General features: G+C 41.5%; 4 protein-coding genes across 4 annotated transcripts; 3 read left to right on the forward strand and 1 right to left on the reverse strand.

Moving 5' to 3' along the window:
* Positions 1–212: 212 nt before the first annotated feature.
* Positions 213–1,119, forward strand: LOC102715845 (MLP-like protein 423). Its single transcript, XM_006652326.3, has 2 exons — positions 213–514; positions 610–1,119. The coding sequence occupies exons 1-2, from the start codon at positions 334–336 to the stop codon at positions 888–890; spliced, it is 462 nt and encodes a 153-aa protein (XP_006652389.1). The 5' UTR covers positions 213–333; the 3' UTR covers positions 891–1,119.
* Positions 1,120–2,961: 1,842 nt separating this feature from the next.
* On the forward strand, positions 2,962–8,527 carry LOC102699682 (probable RNA-dependent RNA polymerase 2). Its single transcript, XM_040523468.1, has 4 exons — positions 2,962–3,577; positions 4,198–6,095; positions 6,311–6,461; positions 7,172–8,527. The coding sequence occupies exons 1-4, from the start codon at positions 3,035–3,037 to the stop codon at positions 8,009–8,011; spliced, it is 3,432 nt and encodes a 1,143-aa protein (XP_040379402.1). The 5' UTR covers positions 2,962–3,034; the 3' UTR covers positions 8,012–8,527.
* A 933-nt stretch (positions 8,528–9,460) lies between these two features.
* On the forward strand, positions 9,461–12,026 carry LOC102699956. The gene is made up of 4 exons (XM_040523416.1): positions 9,461–9,939; positions 10,508–10,588; positions 10,720–10,859; positions 11,464–12,026. The coding sequence occupies exons 1-4, from the start codon at positions 9,616–9,618 to the stop codon at positions 11,720–11,722; spliced, it is 804 nt and encodes a 267-aa protein (XP_040379350.1). The 5' UTR covers positions 9,461–9,615; the 3' UTR covers positions 11,723–12,026.
* Positions 12,027–12,929: 903 nt separating this feature from the next.
* LOC102700236 (probable receptor-like protein kinase At2g42960) lies at positions 12,930–14,606 on the reverse strand. The gene is made up of 7 exons (XM_040523217.1): positions 14,597–14,606; positions 14,409–14,534; positions 14,198–14,317; positions 13,809–14,027; positions 13,611–13,726; positions 13,265–13,528; positions 12,930–13,166 (listed from the first exon to the last, which is right to left on the reverse strand). The coding sequence occupies exons 1-7, from the start codon at positions 14,604–14,606 to the stop codon at positions 12,930–12,932; spliced, it is 1,092 nt and encodes a 363-aa protein (XP_040379151.1).
* Positions 14,607–21,626: the final 7,020 nt, after the last annotated feature.

Genomic DNA, 21,626 nt, shown 5'->3' on the forward strand with positions numbered 1-21,626 from the left:
TGCTAATTAGCAGTCGTCTCTTCACCCGACATGTTCCCAGACTCCATATGTGTAGCGTAATACCAGTAGTACAGTAAGTACTATCAATCTGCACCGACGCCATAAATTGGATGCTGCGATAGGTAGCTGGATCTCGCCGGAAAGCATCAATGGCCAGCAGCAGTAGTAGCTCCACATCTACTACTCTGAGCTCCCCCAATCAAAGCAGCTGACCGGCCATGGCTAGTTCTGCCTAGCTCTGCTATATAACACGGCTCTCGCGCCATGGCCAGCCAGACCACAAGAAGCAATTAGCCTTAACATTCATTCAGTGAGCTCGATCAGAACCCGGTCATGGCGTCCAAGGTTGAGCTGGTGGTGGAGGTGAAGTCGCCGGCGGACAAGCTGTGGACGGCGCTGCGCGGCTCGACGGAGCTGTTCCCCAAGATCTTCCCCGAGCAGTACAAGAGCATCGAGACCGTGGAGGGCGACGGCAAGTCCGCCGGCACCGTCCGCCTCCTCAAGTACGCCGAAGGTATAGTGGAATGAGAAATCGGATCGGATCGAAGTCATCGAACGATCGACGACGACGACGGCCAACGGAACCCGATCTGTGTGTGTTGCATGCAGGGGTGCCGATGGTGACGTTCGCGAAGGAGAAGGTGGAGGTGGCGGACGACGAGAAGAAGGTGGTGTCGTACAGCGTGGTGGACGGCGAGCTGGTGAGCTTCTACAAGAACTTCAGGGTGACGCTGCAGGTGACCCCCAAGGGCGGCGACGGCTCCGGCGCGGTGGTGAGCTGGGCGATGGACTTCGACAAGACCAGCGAGCAGGTGCCCGACCCGGACGTCATCAAGGAGACCGCGGCCAAGACGTTCCACGACCTCGACGACTACCTACTCAAGAACTAGCCAGCCAGCCACCAGCCAGCCGCCATGCATGGATGGATTGCGCTCGATCGGTAGCACGAGGTGATCGATCGATCGGTGCAAGTCTCGCATGCAGGGCTATGTGTCAAGAGTCCACTAGCGTCTTCGCCGTCAGTCGTCGTAGTGTTGTGGTGCTGCATCGATAGCTCTGATCAGAATGGTGCGCATTGGTGCATGAGTGAATAAGAAATGTGTCCGGTTTTACTGTCTATTTACAGCGTTTTGTTTTTCTGGTTTGATTCGAGCACACGGTCGAAGCCTCGGAGGAGAGATAGTGTGATAAATTCAACACAAGGATACGTTATCTATGGTATGGACCATAGATCAAACCGAGTTTACAATTATTCGAGGACACAAACAAGTTAATCAAGTAGTTACTCCGTCTCATAAAGATGTTGTCTTTCGCCGCCATCAATGCACTGGAGCTTGATAAATCGAGGGCGAATGCATTGGACTTCGGTAGAATGGAGGATAAATATGTTAAGATTTGATAAAAATGGAGGACAAATATATCAAAGTTTGTAAAGCGAAATGCATTAATATGCGAGATACTCACTATTGGATAAAATTAGGGGTGATTGTTTGGCTTATTAAGGGAAAAAGTCAGAAGACATATTTGTAAATGAAAAATAATTTATAAATAAATATTTTACATGTGTTTTTAGCGATCTAAAAACCAAGCCTAGAAAAATAAACTACGGTGAAAAAAATCCTAAAATATACTTATAATTTAAGGTTAAAAATTCAAATATTGATTTATAAGTATAAACATAAGCGAAAAAAAAAGATGTGTATGCTATTTTTTTCTTTTGTATGAGTATGCATGGGATTGATAAAAAAATATAGTTATTTTAAGACGAATATAGTATTAGAAAGTACATAGGACGATTCTAAAATGTTTTTAAAAAATACTTATAATAAAGTTTTTCTAAAGTAATCTCTTTATGAGCTTGAGTAGCATGTTCACGCCAAAAGTAATGTAACTTTAATTCTAGAAAGAACATTTTTAAATTTGCAAATGTATGTGTGACTTTGTAATAGAAGTTAAAAGGAAGTGTCTAACAATTGTGACTTTTTATAGTAGTTTTTATCCTTTTAAATTAGGGATACTTACAAATTTGCTACTGATTTAAATCGTTGTTGCAAATATATCACTTGAAAATCAAAAAAATACCATTAAAACTATCATTCTAATGATATCTTTGCAATATAGAAAAAAAACTAAGACAAATTTGCAAAAACACCTTTAAATTATGTACTCAAACATTCTTAAAAAGCACTATGGATAATACAATTTTAGATGTATTGTGCTAAAATACTTGTACAAAGGAAAAATTATATAAATACCAAGAGATTATATCTATAGACAAAAAACTTTCATCATGTAGAGATTAAAAAGGTTCCCACTTAAAATAAAAACTTCATATAATAACTCACTATTGGAAAATATTTATACTAAGCTTTGTGCTGCAATCGGGACGAACATGAAAATAACAAAACCAAGAGAACTTTTGTAACTAAAATTTGTATGGCAATTGGCCAATGATAATTTCATATCGGTGCATAATGGAAATAAGACAAGAATGGCACAAACATAACATATTTTGAAAAAACCCGTGAAGGACAAAACTTACATGCTTTTACTTATAGCAAGACATGATACGTATTCGAGAAAAAAAAAGCAAGTCATGATCAGCATTAATTTACCACACAATGGTTAAGAAAAGGGCGCCAAACAGGTGACTAAAAAGACCACGAAAACAAGATACACAATGTTTTTTGAACTTACTAATAATGCAAAAATAAAGGAATCTCCACGAAACGAAAATTGAGAATTGTATTTGACATCAAATTTGACAAGGATAAATGATATATGGACTTTTTTTTTTCACGTGCAGCGTCCGATTCCGGAATTTCCGACACGCCGCTTTCGACTGACACCGTGAAACGAACCCACGACGAAGCCCGATTTCGAGTGACGCAGCGTCACGAAACCTACTTTTTCTCCAGGTAAAATAGCCGCAAAAACCCCAGGGCCGAACACCTGACATACACGCCGACCGGGCCGTCACCTCGCCGGAGTCCCAAACCTCCCCGGCGCCGCCCTCCCGTCCTACCCTGCCGCTATGCCGACGGCGGCGGCGGCTCCCGCCGCCACGGCGTCGTTGCGGGTCTCCAACATCCCGGTCTCGGCCGTCGCCGCGGAGCTGCTCGCCTTCTTCGACTCCGCCGTCGCCGGCGCCGCGTTCGCCTGCGAGATCGCGGCGGCCCACCGCGGCTGGCTCAGCCGGGGCCACGGAACCGTCCAGTTCGAGTCCGCCGCGGCGGCTGGCCTCGCCGCCGACCTCGCCTCCTCGGGCCGCCTGCCCCGCTTCCTCGGCGCCCTCCTCTCCGTCTCTCCCTCCCCCGTCGATCTCCTCCCGCGCGCGTCCGACCTCTCCCTCCGCGCGGCCGGCGCGCGCCTCGTGGTGGGCGACCGCGTCGCCAAGCGCGTGTTCGAGGCCGCCGACGCCTGGGACGGCGTGCGCGCGGAGGTCATCCCGGCGAAGCGGCGCGTGGACCTGTACCTGGAGCACGATTCCCAGAGATACAAGCTTGAAGTCCTCTTCGAGGACATGAAGGACTGCCTTGGGTGCACCCTGGACGGGATGGGTGCCATCTTGCTGCAGGTGAGCTGCCGACACTGTGGCTCTCTGTACTATGATGCTCTTGATACACTAGTCAGACGTTGCAATGGCAGAGTGCGGTAGAAAGTTCCAAACTTTGATGGGTTTGCATGTTAACAAGTATTGTGAGATTAAAGCTGGCACGAAGATAATATGATGATCGGTTGATATGCGCTTCCCCCCCCCCCCCTCCCCCTCCCCCCTATATACCACCTTGATTTTGCTCAGTAGTATGGTTAAGACAGTTGTTCATACGATGTGTGTAAACTGTAAAGTCATAGTTGTTTATACAGCTGTTACTTCTAAAATTTTCTGCAATGATTTAGATCCTAATTGTTGTATTAGATTTGACCTAGATACCCATATGATCACAGTAGTTTTGTTACATGATGACAAAATCAGGAAGCTTAATTTACTTGACATATTTGAGTAGATTTCACAAATGGTGCAGTAAAGCAATCCCAAAACAGAGTATCACCTCTATGCCAAACATTAGTATCATTAGCGGACTGTGGGCGGACTATGACTAGTTGATTCCAGATGCACTATTTTTTTGTTTGTTTCTGTATATATCTGCATTAGGTCTGGCAAATATGCTATTGACTGCTAAATTTTTGTTTCAGCTCAACTATGCACCAAGAATACACTGTGCAATTTCTGGACCTGCAGTTAGTTCAAGGTTTATGGATGACCGCTTTCATGCATGCAAGGAGGATGCTAAATTCTCCTGGGTCAGGGCACTTGATTTTACACCCAACTATTCTTTTGGGAAGTGCTTTACTCTTGTATTAAAACTGGGTGAAAGTGCATTGGTGTCTGATATTCTCAAAAGTTTACCTTTCTCAGGAGATTTAGGGGTATTGACCATGAACTCAGCTGATGGCGTCGGTGCCTCCTCCCATGTGGTTCCCCTTGTTCACTGTCCAATGGACTATTCAGTACCTTACGAAGTTCTGTTTCGTCTAAACTCTCTAATTCATATGGGTAAGATAGTCGCCAAGCATGTTAATGCTGATATGTTTAAAACCCTTCAAGATCTACCAGTTGATGTCTCGAGGAGAATTTTTGAGAAAATGACCAAATTAGAATCTACATGCTACGAGCCTTTACAATTTATCCTGCAGGAGGCTTATAGCATGAAGAGAAGCCGAGCTGCGTTGCTCTCCAGTGAAGGTGAAAGTGAAAGAAAATTGATGAGGTGTTATAGAGTTCACATAACTCCCTCCAAAATATTCTGCTTGGGACCTGAACAAGAGGTTACAAATTATGTGGTTAAACATCATTCTGCGTATGCTTCTGACTTTGTTAGAGTTACTTTTGTTGATGAAGATTGGAGTAAGCTTTCTACTAATGCAATCTCAGCTAGAACTGAAGAAGGTTTCTTTTCTAAGCCTATCAGAACTGGTCTGTATTATCGGATTCTCTCCATTCTAAACAAAGGATTTACCATTGGTCCAAAGAACTTCGAATTTTTGGCCTTCTCAGCAAGTCAACTTCGGGGGAATTCTGTTTGGATGTTTGCTTCTAATGCTTCCTTGAATGCAGAAGGTATAAGAAGATGGATGGGGCACTTTAAGAATATCCGTTCGGTCTCTAAGTGTGCAGCTCGAATGGGCCAGCTGTTTAGCTCCTCCAGGCAAACATTTGAAGTCGCCCAATGGGATATGGAAGTGATTCCAGATATAGAGATCACAACTGATGGCTCCAAATACATATTTTCTGATGGTATTGGGAAGATATCTTTGAGATTTGCCAGGCAAGTTGCACACCACATTGGATTAGACCCTTCTAACCCTCCTTCAGCTTTTCAAATAAGGTATGGTGGCTACAAAGGAGTCATTGCCGTTGACCCTATGTCCTCTTTTGATCTTTCTCTGCGTCCCAGTATGAAGAAATTTGAATCTGAGAGCAGGATGCTGAACATTACAAGTTGGAGTAAGTCTCAGCCATGCTATGTGAACCGTGAAATTATTTCACTTCTCTCAACATTGGGTATAAGTGATGACATATTTGTTGCGATGCAACAAGATGAGATGCGTGAAACAGACGAAATGCTAACCAAGAAAGAAGTTGCTTTGTCAGTCCTAGGGAAACTTGGTGGTTCTGAAACAAAGACAGCTGTGAAGATGTTGCTGCAAGGTTATGAACCTAGTTCAGAGCCTTACCTGTCAATGATTCTTAAGGCACATCAGGAGAATAGGCTTATTGACATTAGAACTAGATGTAAAATCCATGTTCCAAAAGGCCGTGTTCTCATTGGTTGTTTGGATGAAACAGGTGTATTAGAATATGGTCAGGTTTACATCCGAATTACAAAGAACAGCAAAGAACAAAAGGATAGTGATCAATCATATTTTTATAATGATGATGGCAAAACAGCCACAATTGTTGGAAAAGTTGCAATCACAAAAAATCCCTGCCTCCATCCTGGTGATGTCCGAGTACTTGAAGCTGTCTATGATCCTGAATTGGAAGTTATGGGCCTGGTTGATTGTCTTGTCTTCCCTCAGAGAGGAGAAAGGTTTGTTATACTGAAACTTAAATTCATCTTCATGTTTTTTTTAAGTTTGTATTGCTTTGCCCATGGGTCCAAAGGAAGGGAATGATCTCATCACTTCTCTATTGAATTGGGTCACCATGTTTGTCCAGCATTGTCTTCCTTGTTAGGTTGCCTTTCTATTGTGAACCTTATCATTGACTGCTACCAATGCTATTCTTGTATTTGATGTTGATTAGGCCTCATCCAAATGAATGCTCGGGAGGAGATTTGGACGGTGACCTCTATTTTATTACTTGGGATGACAAGCTTATTCCAGAGAAAGTCGACACACCTATGGACTATACAGCAACAAGGCCACGTATAATGGATCATGCTGTTACACTTGAGGTAGTGCCCGTGCCTGACTTATTATTCTCTTTTTCCTAGAGTGTTGGTTCCCATTTACTGAAGGGCTTCTTTTTCTTTTTCCTCTTTTTGCTAGAGTGTTGGTTCCCTTACTGATGGGCTTCTTTTTGTTCTATAATATCAATTTTGATAGTTTACCAAGTATTAGTGTTTATGAGCTCAGCATTTTAGTCATATAGGTGGAGCTGAGGTGCTTCACACACACACATATAATATGTGCTCGCGTTTTGAAGGATGAGTGTATGCTAACAGGTGTTGAGAAACAACCAGGGATCTTTCGGCTAGCACCACAAGACACAAGATGGTGGGCTAGCCGACCCGGGTTTGAGCCTCACTCCCTCCTTAATTAATATAGATATGAGGGCCCTTTATCTCATATGTTTGTGTATGCTAACAGGGTTATGCTCAGTCAGTATGGTACAACAGTAAAACTGGTGGCTCATTGATGTAAAAGTAATAGATTTACACAAACATACCACTCAATGAGAAATTTTGAATGACTTCAAACAAGTATAGGCTGACCATGCACATTTAAGAATATTCTTTAGAAATACGGAGAACAACTTGATTCAGAAAAACAAACAGCAGTTGGCAAATGTTCTGGCCTCTGCGGAACATAAATTTCAAAAGCTTGTTATGTTTATAACACTCGCCTGATTGAAATGTTTCCTTGAATATGTCTGTAACTGCAGGAAATCCAGAAGCACTTTGTTGATTACATGATAAACGACTCGCTTGGCGTCATCTCAACCGCCCACCTGATTCACGCGGACCGAGCGCCACTGAAAGCCCGGAGCCCCGAGTGCCTCCAGCTGGCCACCCTGCACTCCATGGCGGTCGACTTCGCCAAGACGGGAGCTCCAGCCGAAATGCCACGAGCACTGAGACCAAGGGAGTACCCGGACTTCATGGAGCGGTGGGAGAAGCCGACGTACATCTCCCATGGCGTCCTGGGCAAGCTCTACCGATCGGCCGCGGGTCACATGGAGGAGAAGAGCCCAGGAGGAGCTGCCCCCTCGTCGTCCCCAGCTCAGGCGATCCCCACGTACGAGTACGACCCTGACCTCGAGGTCCCTGGCTCCGACCAGTTCCTGGACGCGGCGGAGGAGCACTACCAGCTGTACGAGGAGAAGCTGAGCACGCTGATGAGCTACTACCGCGCGGAGCGTGAGGACGAGATCCTGACGGGGAACATCCGGAACAAGCAGCTGTACCTGAGGCGAGACAACAAGAGGTACTTCGAGATGAAGGACCGGATCGTGGCCGCCGTCGACGGCCTGCAGAGGGAGGCGAGGGGGTGGCTGCTGAGCTCCAAGGGGGAGGAGGAGGGGGACGGGCCGCGGATGGCGTCGGCGTGGTACCGCGTGACGTACCACCCGGACCGCCGCGGCGGGAAGCGGTTCTGGAGCTTCCCGTGGGTCGCGTGCGACAGCCTGCTGGCGGCCAAGGCGTCGAGCCAGCTCAGGCGGCGGATGCTGCGGCCCGCGGCGGGCGACGAGCCCACCGACGCGCAGATGGACTGCAGCGCCTGACGCGGGGCCCGCGCCGGGGGAAGTGGGTTAATTCGTCGTCCGGCGACGTGTGTGAGTAAATTGCATTGCCGCTGTGCTGTGCTGTGCGTCTGTATGATGTACAAATATGGTGCAACCAGTGATCTAGCAAATGATGCTAGGGAGAGGTGCAGCCCTCTTTATATTAATCTTTGATATAAAATTTTAGAGGACTTCGTGTGTGGATTCCTGCAGACCTAATTGAGACAGTGGGGCTTAAACCCTCACCGCCCCCACGGTGGATCCGCCACTGGGTGCAACTTTACCTAAGCTGAGTGGAACAGCAGAGCTCCGGCTAATTTGGAGGAAGAGAGTTGGTTGGACTTTCACTTCATGGCAGGCCATAGAACATACATAAAAATAGGGTTAAGACATTTTAGGTAGTAGACATCTGATCTGCCGGTAAGGTGGCGGCCCCTTTCAAAAGAAATTTAAATTGCATACTTACAAATCTGATTTGGTGGAAGTTGGAACTTGCACTCCGGATTTACAATACAAAATGCTGAAGAGTAATTTTACCGTCTTTGAGAAGATACCATGAGGTATCAAAATTTTAGTATAAATTTTAATACCTCCTAGTACTAATTTTATATTAAAATTTTAGTAACTCGTGGTATCTTTCCAAGGACTATAAAATTGCTCAATGCTGAAAATGCACCGAGCAGGTAGCAGCTTTTTGCTCCGCCTTGACGCAAGGGACATTTTTTGTTTTGCAGGTCAAGGCCTTGCTTGCTTTACATATTTTTTTTTATTGAAGAGAGCTGCTGACTATTTGACTGTTGCCTACAGGTATGTGAACTCGTATAACATCAGTCAAGCGGGGTTCAAAATTACAGCATGAAAATTTTGAAACTTCAGGAAATTTCGGCCCCCTTAAGATAGGAAGTTATCTCGCCCTTTCTCATTGAACATTATGACCGAGGTCTGTGCAATTTCTGAAATGCCTTGCCTGCAGACTGCAGGTAACCGAGCTTTTACGAGAATTACATATTACTCCCTTTGATTTTTAAATATTTGGTGAACCACTCATGTTATCCAAATTTTGTGATGTAAATATGCGAAATTATTAGTAGTTTAAAAGTAATTTTTTAATAATAAAAATAAACAGTAAATATATAAATTATTTTTAAACAAGACGAATAATAAATGTATATATAAAAGTCGCGCCGCCGAAGAGAGTACATCTCAGAAGTTCTTCCGAGACTATCGCGTTGTTGTGACCTTTGAATGACCGAAGCCGAATAGCTTTCGTTCGATTTGTTTTGCGAATCCTCTTCGATTTTGTTGTGGGGTGCAGCTCGAAGCCACAACCACCTGACCGTTTACCGTTACCTTGGCGGTAACCGCAGGGAAAAAACGCAAATCCGAGGAGGAAACCAACGGAAGCCTTACCTACTGCCACTAGTAGAGCCTGGTCCGGTCCACCTCGTCGGCTCCTCGCCTTCCTCTCGCCAAACCAATTCCCGAGAGCGCGCGCGCGGGGCTGCGGCGGCGGCGGCGCCGATCTGCTTACCACCACCAGTGGTATCAGTTTACGGTGGTACGGAGCGGCGACCGATCAGCGGGCGGGGGCGGACGGGAACGGGATGCCGGGGCCCGGGGCGCACCTGCTGTACGCGCTGGGCGGCGGGGCGGCGCTGTCGCGGCTGGCCGGGCCGCGGCGGTTCGGCCCGCACCACTGCGCCGTCTACGCCGCCAACGCCTTCCTCGGCCCGGACCTGGGGACCTTCGCCGAGTGGCTCGCCTCCTTCCTCCCCTCCTCGGCCGCCGCCGCCGCGGGGGACCTCGCCATGGCCGCCGTCCACCACCCCTTGTACTACCCGCTCCTCCTCGGCATCCCGCTCGCCTGCCTCTACGCCTGGCTCTCCCGGCGGCTGCTCCGCGCCGGCTACCTCGACGCGCCCTCCGGGGTGGGTGGGGCACGCCTCCTCTTCCCCTAATCCGCCTTGGATTTGATTTCCTCCTGTTTAAACCCCATCTCTTCGATTATACTTCCTCGATTATAAACTAAAATTTAAATTTTTAACCTTAAATTTAGAGTATCTTTAAGTTTTTTAACTGACATTTATTTTATAACATTTGTTTTGAAATACGTATATAAAATTTTTATTTATAAATTATTTTACCTTAGAAATATATGTTTATTTTTTATAAAATAACCGAACAATACTCCCTTTTTTTTTAATCGTTTTGGTCTCCAAGTCGATATCTAAGTTGATATCTAGAAGTAGCCTCGGGATTGTTTGTTTATTCTTACCAAAGCTACAACATCCGCTACCTGTGCCAGTAGTCCATACCATTGTGTCGTCTTTTTTTCGATTACTTAACAATGCAAGTGGCACCACAACCTATGCTCAGTTCAAGAGTATTAGAATCCTAAACTTCAATTGCAAACGGAAGGTGCTCTGCTGATTATGTGGGTTTGGCAGTGTTAATGTTTGATTTGCACTAACATTGGTGTAGCGGTTGTTGATGCAGGTAGCGCTAAGCAGGAGACAGTGCTTCCTGCTTATCACGGCGGGCTCACTCTCCCACTTCTTTTTGGATCACTTGTTTGAGGTGAGCCGTGAGCTGACCTTCTCTTAACCGGAACAATGTTCCTTCGTCTCATTTCTCATGCCAGCAACACTTAACCGGAACAAGTGTCCCATGCTTGCTAGGCTAAATTGCCGTCATATTTTTCTCTGCAGGAGAATGGCCACTCTGCAATGTATACTTGGATTCTGAGCACAGGTTGGTGGGAAGGCCGTGCTCCTATAAACCCGGATGCAGTGGTTATTGTAGGCATTATTTGTACTTGCCTCGTGCTGGGGTTTATGTACATTAACAGGTACAAACTTTGCTTCCTGTGCGCACTGTATTTGTTTTACATGTAACGTAACATGATTACAGTCCCGGCCTCTGCATCATGGACGCACACAGCCAACAAGTCTCGTACAAGTATCATAAGTGCACTAGAATAGAAAACTTGGATCCTCACTGATGCTCTAAAAATTAAAGTTTTCCCACTAGTATCAACTTTGAATATCATTCCCTTTCTACCTCATCTTTTCACTTTTACTTATGTTTATAAGCTAAAATTTTAATTTTCAGTCTTAGATTTAGAGTTTATTTTTTGGTTGTTTTATCATTGTTTATTTTCAGCATTTAGACTTTACCTTTAAATCGCTAAGAGCACACATATAATCGTTTTATTTAGAAATTAGTTTTATTTGTAAATATATCATTGAGCTTTTTACGTGGAAAAACCAAACGATAAAGGTGTAAATATACCAGTCATCTTACTGACAACAAAAATGACGTAAGGGTCCACCGAGCAATATCGTTATTAGTATATCTGATTGTACTTGATCACTCAATCTGTGTTACTGTGCTGTTATCTGCAACATATTCCTTTTTCTGATTCTTTAAGCATTTTGTTCTATGTTTGGCAGAGTGAAGCATGAAAAATCAGCTAGTGAAAAATCAAATCAATCTTTCTTCCTCATCGTGGTGATGGCCACCCTGTACTGTGTGTGGTGTGCCAGTCAGATATACCTGCGGAACCCCCCTCAACCAGCCATAGGTGAAGAGGCCGATCTTGGAGTGATAATATTTCTTGCCATTTACCTTTTCCTACCGCACGGCTTATGTGCCTTGTCCATGAACCAAAACGATTATGCTGAAACACTGGAAGGGCTGCCACTTCGATAATATGCAGTACGGTGGTGTACTTTTATCCTAATATGTGCAGAAGATCATTTTTTGAAGTCAGCTCACTGCTTCATGTTGTAATCATATTTATTTTCCAATTGGCTAATTGCCATGTATTTATGTTTTCTCTAGTGTAAAAATACTTCTAGCATTAGGAGTTAGGACTGCAATTTCAGGATGATACTGCCACTGTAATATTGTTTGTGACAGCAATAAACTTCTGTTGGCATTGGTGTTCGCCACACCCCAGCAAGTTATATTTTCCACTTTCTTAGAGATATATTTCAAAGTTATGATACAATTTAAAAGAAGTTTATTCAACTAATTGACATTATCTTTCCTAATATGAGGTATGCTTCTTATTATTAGGGCATGTTCAAAGGTAGAGCCTAATTTTAACTTTTTTTTTCTCATTCACATAAGTAATACTAACTTATTTTATAAGCGTCTTCGCAAAGGTAGAGTCAGGTATGTTTTTCTTTAATATAACAAAATATTTTTTATTACTCTTTTTTCTTTTTTAATGGAACACAATTTCCTTCAATAAATGTTAAGAGTTGGCTCTAAGCCACTGCCGTGCATAACAATTATTTTTCTATTTTCTCTATGTCATCATATTTACTTATGTGGCAATGAAGAGAGTTAGCTAATAATCGTCATTGTATATGCCTTTAGGTTTCATTTGCTTAATTTCAATTATTATGGTATTATGTGAATCTAGATTGCTATCTCTAGATCTAGCATCTATTTACTTTTTTTAATTCGTCTGTTTTATTAGAAAAATAGATGCACAACAGAGACACTATATTTTATATAGAAACACTTACGGAAAAAACCATGGGCACTGACCAGTAATAACTATAAAGAAATGATTACACCTCAGGGGGATATAATGGATCGTTGTGTAATTTCTGCGCAACTTACTAAAAATATATAAAAATAAAATATAAGAGTCCTAATGGAAAAAAATGTCTTATTAGAAACTCTAAGAGTCCTAATAAAAAAAGACTGAGTTATATTAGAAAACTAATGTTATAATCCGAGTATATTGCATATTGAAATTTTTGTCGGGCGCATATTGAAATTCAGATCATATATATCAAACACAGTTGAATTCTGCTCACATGAATGCAAAAAAGAATTGTTTGAACATGTTCACGGAAACACTGAGTTGCAGCCTGAACTCCTGAAGGAGTACCCATTGTAGCTATGCAAGGGACTCGATGATGCTAATGCTGTCGTGCTTATTTGCATCTCTCATGGAGATCTTGAGGGCCTTCTCAAGGCGTGACACAACTTGCTCCATGGACGGGCGTTGCTGCTTGTGTCCGGTGCACGAGAGGGCAAGCTTCAAACAGAGATCAAATGCTTCTGTTGAGTACTCCTCGTTCAGCCTAGGATCAGCGAACTCCAACACATTGCCTTCTCTGATGAGCATCGAAGCCTGACAATGACAATCGAAAGGTATGGATAAAGATTCAGTAAAATTGATCATTTCAGACAAAAACTTGATATCCGACTTCGATTGTTTCGTAATCTTACCATCCGATCAAGTGACATTGGTTTAGCGGTGTTCATGATATTGATCGCTCGCCTTCCTGACAGGAGCTGCAGGAGAACCATACCAAAGCTATAGACATCGCCTGCAGCATTTACCTTGTGATTCTGGCGATACTCTGGGTCGACGTATCCAAATGTTCCTCGAACTTCAGAGCTTACTTGTGATACTCCTATGTCGATGACTCTTGAGAGCCCAAAATCCGACAATTTGGGCTCCATATCAACCCCAAGAAGTATATTGGTTGGCTGTAATTAATGGCATGGGTGAATTTGACGTTGCTTAAATTTGCAGATGTACTGGAATTTTTCTCCAAATCATTCAACCAACCTTTACATCACGGTGAACAATGCAGCCCTCAGGGTAGATGTGAAGGAACCAAAGGCCAAAGGCGCTGCCAAGTGCAATCTGCAGCCTTTGAATCCATGACAGGTTCTTATCCTTCCCTGTATCAAATAATTTTACTTACTTAAGGTAATCATGTTACGTATTTAGAACATGCTCTTCTCTCCTAAGAAAGGCACTCACCAAATAGCCATTCTGACAGGTTACCGTTGATGCATAATTCATATACAAGAAAACACTCCTCCTGCCCATCGCAATAACCTCGTAGTGACACAAGGTTTGGATGTCTCACATGTGAGAGGCTTGTAACTTCCCTTAGGAAAGTTTCTGCATGCTCGTTCTTAATGATGTGCTTCACAGCTACAGGCCAGCCATTTGCAAGCACTCCTTTGTACACTTTCCCTGAAAATCACAAGAAGATATATCCAACTTTCAGGGCAAGAATAATTAACCTGTTCAATGAGCTATTATCTAGCATCTTTCACGTTCTCTCTTCTCACATCACAATTATAATTTGCATCTGCTTGATGGACCGAAGGTTTCATTTCCTACTGACTAATATTTTCATGTACCTGCAATTCCCTGGCCAATGACATTCAGAGGACTCAGGTTTTCAGTTGCGCTGTAAATCTCTTTGATAGACATCTGCTTGCAGGTAACCTCCTCATACTCAACTGATACAGCAGCAACCTCTGCAGGATAAGGATGCACATATATTGCGATATTATTGAGTAAAAAACCAATATTTGCAGTGCAAATTGATTGCTGATTCAGTTAAATTACCAATACCATTTTGCAGTGATTTCAGCTTGTATGCTCTTCTCCTAAGGTGACACGAAATTGAAACCACCCCAACAATCACCACCGCAATTAGGCATCCAAGCAGTGCTTCATGTCCTGCAGATAACTCTCAGGAGCAGAAAAGGAAGGAAGGGATCATGCTGGAAAGGGCAGAGGTAAGAGACACAAACCTTTATGCATTTAGCTTATCACACTTATGGGATGTATGGAAAAACAAGGCTTTTTTTCTTTCGAATTGATTGTTCTACCTGTATCAAATGAATATCATGGTCACTCTCTACTCGGTCGTTACTAGCAATGGTGACAAGCCATTGCCGGCCAAGAGGCAGGAAAGCAGAAACCAAAGCACAAAATGGATCATATACTATTGGTTCGGGTTTGGGTCACAATTCCGGGTTAGTGTATGCTCTGCAACATTACATAGTTTCAGTCCATTTGTTCCACTCTGATGACATGGCATGCGACGCAGCTCTCTCTTCTCGAATGCGTAAAAAGTTTCCACATCAATATATTAGTAAGAAAAGGTTTTAGTACATAATGCCTAGAGATAACGTCTAGAGACCTGACAGATCCAAGGCTCAAACCTAAGAAAGAAAAACCGGAGCGACTAGCTAGACGCGCAATAATTCGTCTCGCTCTCTCTCTCAAGCTGATTAGTTTAGCGGCTCTTGCAAGTAGATCAGACGTTGAGTATTGTTAATTGCTTGTCTGCTAACGGGTTATTGGATTGCCCTAGGCCCAATACTGGTTCCAGAATATTATAACTATCCTGTTAGTGTGTGTATTTGGACTTCTGGAGTCCAAAATTCCAAATCATGTCCTAACTCAAGGAGTAGACAAATGTGGCGACTCTATGCAATGCGGAATTGTTATAGAAGCAAGAAACTTCCTCAACTTTGACGGCTTCATATCAGCCAAAGGAGTTAAAAATTATGAGATGACGTCCATTAGAAGAATGTGGAATTGTTATAGAACAAGGCATCTTGGATTGGAGGTTAATGTCTTGTACTGTTGTACACTACTTTACACTAAAAAAATACTCTCTTTTGTGGACTGTTTGGCTTTTACTACTGTTTGTTTGGCCTGCTCTTGTCTTGACTGATTTGTTGGGCATGTAATTATCAAATTGAGTGTGCCAATTGTAGTCATACAGAAACACTCCAAGACTCCGACCAGTAGGAAATATGGATTATTTTGTTGAATTTTTCGGATGAGTGCTTAGGCAGAGGTCATGGGTTCGATTCCCAGCCTGTAGCCTCCTCTTCCCTGGACTGCTTCACTGTATCCTTCTTTACTTACATGGGTTTACATACATTTCAAAAACATTAACCAGACAAGTAATTTGCTTTATACTTTTTCTGCACGTTGTTCCCTTTTGAACTATAATGTTTAATGAAAGGGAAAATTGGTTCTATACCATGTTAGGCCAATGGGACAGGTCCTTATTTTTCGAGAAAGAAAGAATTATTGTATTTTTCCTCACCTTATTCCTATTTGCAATTATTTTACTGATGTCACTAATTTTTTTGGGGACCACCATTTGCGTCTCGACTACCCATCTTAATTACTAAAATCCTGCGTCCACAACTGCTGGGATACCTCCTTCCATATTTCCTTACCCAAAAAGAGAAGAGGGAGAGGCTAGATTGCATGAGGTCGCCAGACTTTATTGGTGTGGGAATTTGATACCATGATGTTTCAGCTGTATTAATGCGTTCAGATTTGATACTGCTCAATTGCAACTTCAACAGTGCCCAAACCTTTAGATTTGATACCATCTTGTTTCAACAGTATTATACCTTTGAATGCGTCTTCAAAGAGATATTCCTTAGCCAAGAAATCCTCTTGTTATGCTTCAGAAAGTAACTCTGAAACAAAGTACCTTCTTTGTAAGAGAAAATCGACTAGATATTGAGCCTTGTGAGTTGTGAAATAATTTAGCTAATTAACACCCATACTATCACTTCCATGGCCTAGTTGCAGGCACAAATTAATAAACCAACTTGATTCTCTAATAATAAAATAACTGTGCCACCTAACTTAAGAAGTTACATTCTTTAAAACTAACGCAGTAATATTTTTAGAGAATAAATGGGAACATCTGTGACCTATTCCTGTAAATGAGTGAGCCTCTTCTCTTGCCCCCTTTTCCCTAATCCCTATAGTGAGGATCTAGCACACAGTATCTCTGGTGACAACATGAAATTCTTTTTCCTGTTTGGTCATCTATCTCGTGATTTCTACGCCAAAGAAGAACAATTGGATCCTTGTACATTACCTTGTCTCAAGTTAAATTGCTATTTTAGGAAAATCTAACAAAAAACATTATAGTGTCTTGTTATTCTTTTACTAATAATATAAAATCAGTGTCGGTGCTTGATAGGCATTTTCTTGGACTCTTAAATATTAAAATTCATAGTGAGATCTTCATTTTAGTATAGGAAATGTGGCTGTAGCTTCATTAAAGTCAAGGCTGAATTTTTTTATCTATTATCAAAAAAATTTTAGTACAGAAAATAAGGACCTTTTGATCTGCCTATGTTAAAATTATCGCTAGCTTCTGATGTAGTTTCCATAAGAACTGCCCTACTACTGTTCCCTCCCGACATGGCGTTATATACTCCCTCCATGTTCTTTTATATGATGTTATTGGCTTTTATGTTTATATTTGATCATTCTTCTTATTTAAAAAATATATAATTATTAATTATTTTTATTATAATTTAATTTATTATTATAGGAACTTTAATTGTGACTTATAATTTTGTATATTTGAATAAAATTTTTAAATAAGGCTAACGGTTAAATCCAAAAGCAAATAGCGTTATAAAAAAACATGGAGAGAATATTATACATCTCATGTGTCATGCTGACATTTTCTTTCAGATAGATCTGGAGCACAGGAGCCATGGATGGAACCACCCGGAAACAGCTTAACAGTTGCCCCCTGATCATCATCAACTGGCAAGATGCAAATTCAGATTGCATTACAAGCATCGGTTGAAATGAGCGGCAAGTGTTCACTGCAGGGTCTAGGACGCAGGCTCGACAAAGACAATACGCCCCAAAGGGTTTTCGCCCTCTCGCCTTTTGTTGATGCAACAGCACATCTGCCCAATTATGGGTATGCACAATCGCACTTTCAACGGGAGATATATAGCAGCATCATGCTTAGGGACTAAGCATGTACGTACGGACTATTACACGGCGTAGTTGAGGACACATGTATGACTAATTTAATAGAGATTTGTCTCAGTAAAATAAAAAGTATCTCGAGGTACCGGTACTTCACGGTACTAAATCGTTTCTCATCACTAGATTTAGCTGAGTAGGATAAACATGGTTAAGTTAACGATTAGAAACGATTTGTACTGTGAGGTACCAGTATCTCGATGTATTTTTATTGGATGGGAACGACTCACAATTTAATAAGGTGATTGTTGGTCACAGCAAATTTAGCCTGTCTGCAAATGGGCTTGTTAATTTTATTTCGGTAAAACGACTGATTCTTTCATGCTGAAAAGTACTCCAGTAGTGCACATATCTTCGTATAGTCACTTCATTTGTAAAGCCCAAAGAACACAAAGAGACCCTTTTCTTTTCCTTTTCTTAACTCTTGCCCACAGTTGGTCACTGCTTGCCAGGTACTTTGGAGGCAGAACAAGCTAAACCTGAAACGAGAAAATAGCACAGCAAATTAATGTTCATAATTTTTTTTATTTCGCTATAACCTTCAGCTGTTCAGCTGGTAAGAGCCTACTATTCATGGCCCCTTTGTGGGGGGATTTTGTAGGTTCAAATCATATAGGATTTTTTTTCCATTTGTTCCTTTGACAAAAAATTGGAGTTTTCCAAATCCTATGTGATCCCAATGGAACAGTACGTGTAACGCGTATAGATTTTTGGAAGAAAGTTAGCAAGAGACCAAATCTCTTAAGAAAATTTTCTGAATCTCTCTCATTCGATTTCTATGTTTTTGCTACGACCTATCTAAATGATCATTCATATATTGCTGTTAATCCTCTATTTTACAAATTAATTCCTACCAATTCTGTCTTTTCTCTGTTCCAATGTTCAGCTCGTGTCATATATTGGTTCTATAATAACTTTATTTTTTTATTTCTATGTTCAACGTTTGATCATTCATCTTATTTTAAAAATTTATAAAAAACTTTAAAAAATTAGTTAAAGTACTATTCATGTTTTACCAACTAGTAACAATAAAAATATTATTTGTAAAAAAATTTCAAATAAGACCAAGAGTCAAAATATTGTATCTAAAAACTAAAAAATAAACTTAATATGAAACGGAGGTAGTATAATTAGTATAATTTTGACCAAATTTTTTTGGCTCAAATTAAAGCATGGTACATTGTACTACAGGTGAATCTACACAGGGGTTAGCCTTCCCAATTGAAATATTTTATGTTTTTAAAAGAGACCGAGTTAAAATATTTTGAACATATATAGCAATGGATCAGGGGCAGCTCATGCTTGAGATATCCTTTTGAGAGTTGAGACCAATTAATGTGATGACAACCATAAAATGCTTCCACACTTACTACATGGTAAGTAATGGGAGAAATGTTAATGGAAGGTATCGACACCCTTTGCCTACGTTTTGAAAGTGGCACAGCTAGCTCCTTTTTTTTTGTTTATTTTGAAACGAAAAAGGTGGCAGTGTGGCACAACAAACTAACCGTGCATGGTCAAGTGTGGGGCTGCACTAAACATAATCTCACGTTGAACGTCAGTGTATGAATTTATGATTACTTCGAGGCAGCAAAATTAGAGGAGTGATCTGTGCATACAATCTAAATAATTGTGAAAAAATATATAATTTCTTTTTGACAATAGAGATCTGTATTAGTTTATCACTTTGCAAAGATGGAACGCTAAGGGCTCTTTTGGAATTATGTGGGATTGTAAATCACAGGAATAGAAAAGGTATATAGGTAGAATGTCAAGCTCTTTAGGGCATGTACAAAGCTAATTATTAGCTAACTCTTTGCCGCGTGATCAAATAAGTGAGGAGAGAGAAATTGTTATTATGTATGACAACAGCTTAGAGTCAACCCTTCATATTTATTTAAGAAAAAAATGTTGCATGGGGTAAATTAAAAGGAAAAATAGTAATGACATTTATTTTGTAGTATTAATGAAGAAACCATATCTGACTCTTTCTTTATACATATGTTTATAAATAAGTTAATGCTGCTAACATGAATGAGAGAAAAGGGCTCTACCTTTGAACACACCCTTAAAATGCTGCAAAATTTTAAAAATGGGAATATGTAATGTGATGCCTTTGTATGGTTCGTGCTTTCGTGAGAAATCAAACACAATTATTTTATAGAAAGTTACTTGTGGGAGAGAGAGAAAGAGAGAGAATAGAGAAAGATAGGGTGAGAGTGTCCTAGACTTCTCAAAGAAAACAAAAGACCGTGTTTATTTTTCTCTTGAAATAAGGTAGGATCGGAACAACATGCCATACAATTTTACCAACCCTATTCCTCCAATCAAAAGAACCATATGGAAATAAAATCCTAGGAAATTCCCATGAGAGTCTTTCAATCCAAATGACTCCAAATGACTCGCTAATTAAACTCAATTGACACATGTAAGGGGGAAAAAATCAAATCCAGCTGCTCAGAACACAGCCAGAATTCTCCAATATACGCAGCCGAATTAATGTTTGTATAGTCAAAATTGCACCGCACTAGCACAAAACAGAGTTTTCCTCGTGGTTTTCTACTGTCAGGAATATCACAAAGCCGTCAACATTGATAATCCCTATTGGCCATCATCGTCAATGGTCAGGATCAGTCGATCTATCAGGAATGAGAGGCCTATCGCGTCGTTGGTAAAAGCCGTACGTCATGATATACTTTTTTTGGTCATCTTAATTTTTTTTCTAACCATTTGGATGGTATGCATAAATCAATATTGACACATGCCTTTAAGTTGCATAAAATGACTTTTCCTTCATATTAACTATTTTATATCACCTAGCAGTTCTAGCTACCCAGCAAGATAATTTTCTAAAAGGGGCCCACCAATTATACAAGCTTCTTTAATTTGTTGACAGGTAATAGAGTGTTTTTATGATACTTATGAAGGTGCCAAGAGACAAGACAAACTATGATAAAAATTGTAATATCAGGTAAAGGCCATAAAATCACTCACATAATATATATGAACTTGCCACAAACTAATCAAACTCTTTAACAACCGTGTACACAAATTCTAAACGAGGTAGCCTTATATAAAACGAAACAAGAAAAAAAAATGATTTTAGACTCTTAGCGGTAAAAACTAGATGAGAAACAAAAGAAATCCTCTAAATTAATTCTACAATTTAAAATAACTTTGCACTTGGGGATGGAGTGTGTGCATTTTAGTCATAGAGAGATAGGGAGTGCTCATATATTGGTTGTATCATCTATATCGATGCAATTGACCGAGATAAATAAATCTTCCACTATCTTAAAAAGAATAAATGTTACTCTCTTGCATGGGATAGATAGAGAGAACACCTGGGGATGGAGTGATTATCAGATCGATATAATTGACCGAGATAAATAAATCTTCTATTATCTTTAAAAAAAGTTACTCTCGCCGTCCCAAAAAAATTAACTTGTTAGCAAGGGATGTGAACTCTCAACTTTGCTAACACAACTAATCTGGCCAATTCTATATCTAGATTCACTATATTACGAGGGCTAGGTTAAGTTTTTTTTAGATGGAGGAGTAAGACACACGGGATAGACAGAACACTTAGTTCATTGTATCTAGCTATAAGCACGGTGCACCGTACCACCCAAGATATTTCACGATATTTTCTCAGGCATGGATCGATCGATAGACGAGACCACAGCGGGTGTGGGCACATACCTCACATGATGAGGATGAGTCGTCGCTGCGATATGACCAGCTAGCCAGCTGCGCGCCCGCCCGCGTGTGACCACATGCACCGATCGAAACGTTACTATACGTACGTCCATCTCGATCGCGCGCGGGGACTCCTCGCGATCGATGACAGCGTCGTGTCGAGAGATAGAGAGAAAAACAGTTGGCTAGCTGTACACATAGCCAGGATCAGACCCGGTCGTCAACATGCAGAAGAAAAGCTAGCCAATCGAAACCGCTAGCGATCGGAGCGCTTTGTTGCTGCCGGCTGCCGCCGCTGCAACTTTTTTT

This window comes from Oryza brachyantha, chromosome 4 (assembly GCF_000231095.2).
Source record: "Oryza brachyantha chromosome 4, ObraRS2, whole genome shotgun sequence".
NCBI lineage: Eukaryota > Viridiplantae > Streptophyta > Magnoliopsida > Poales > Poaceae > Oryza > Oryza brachyantha.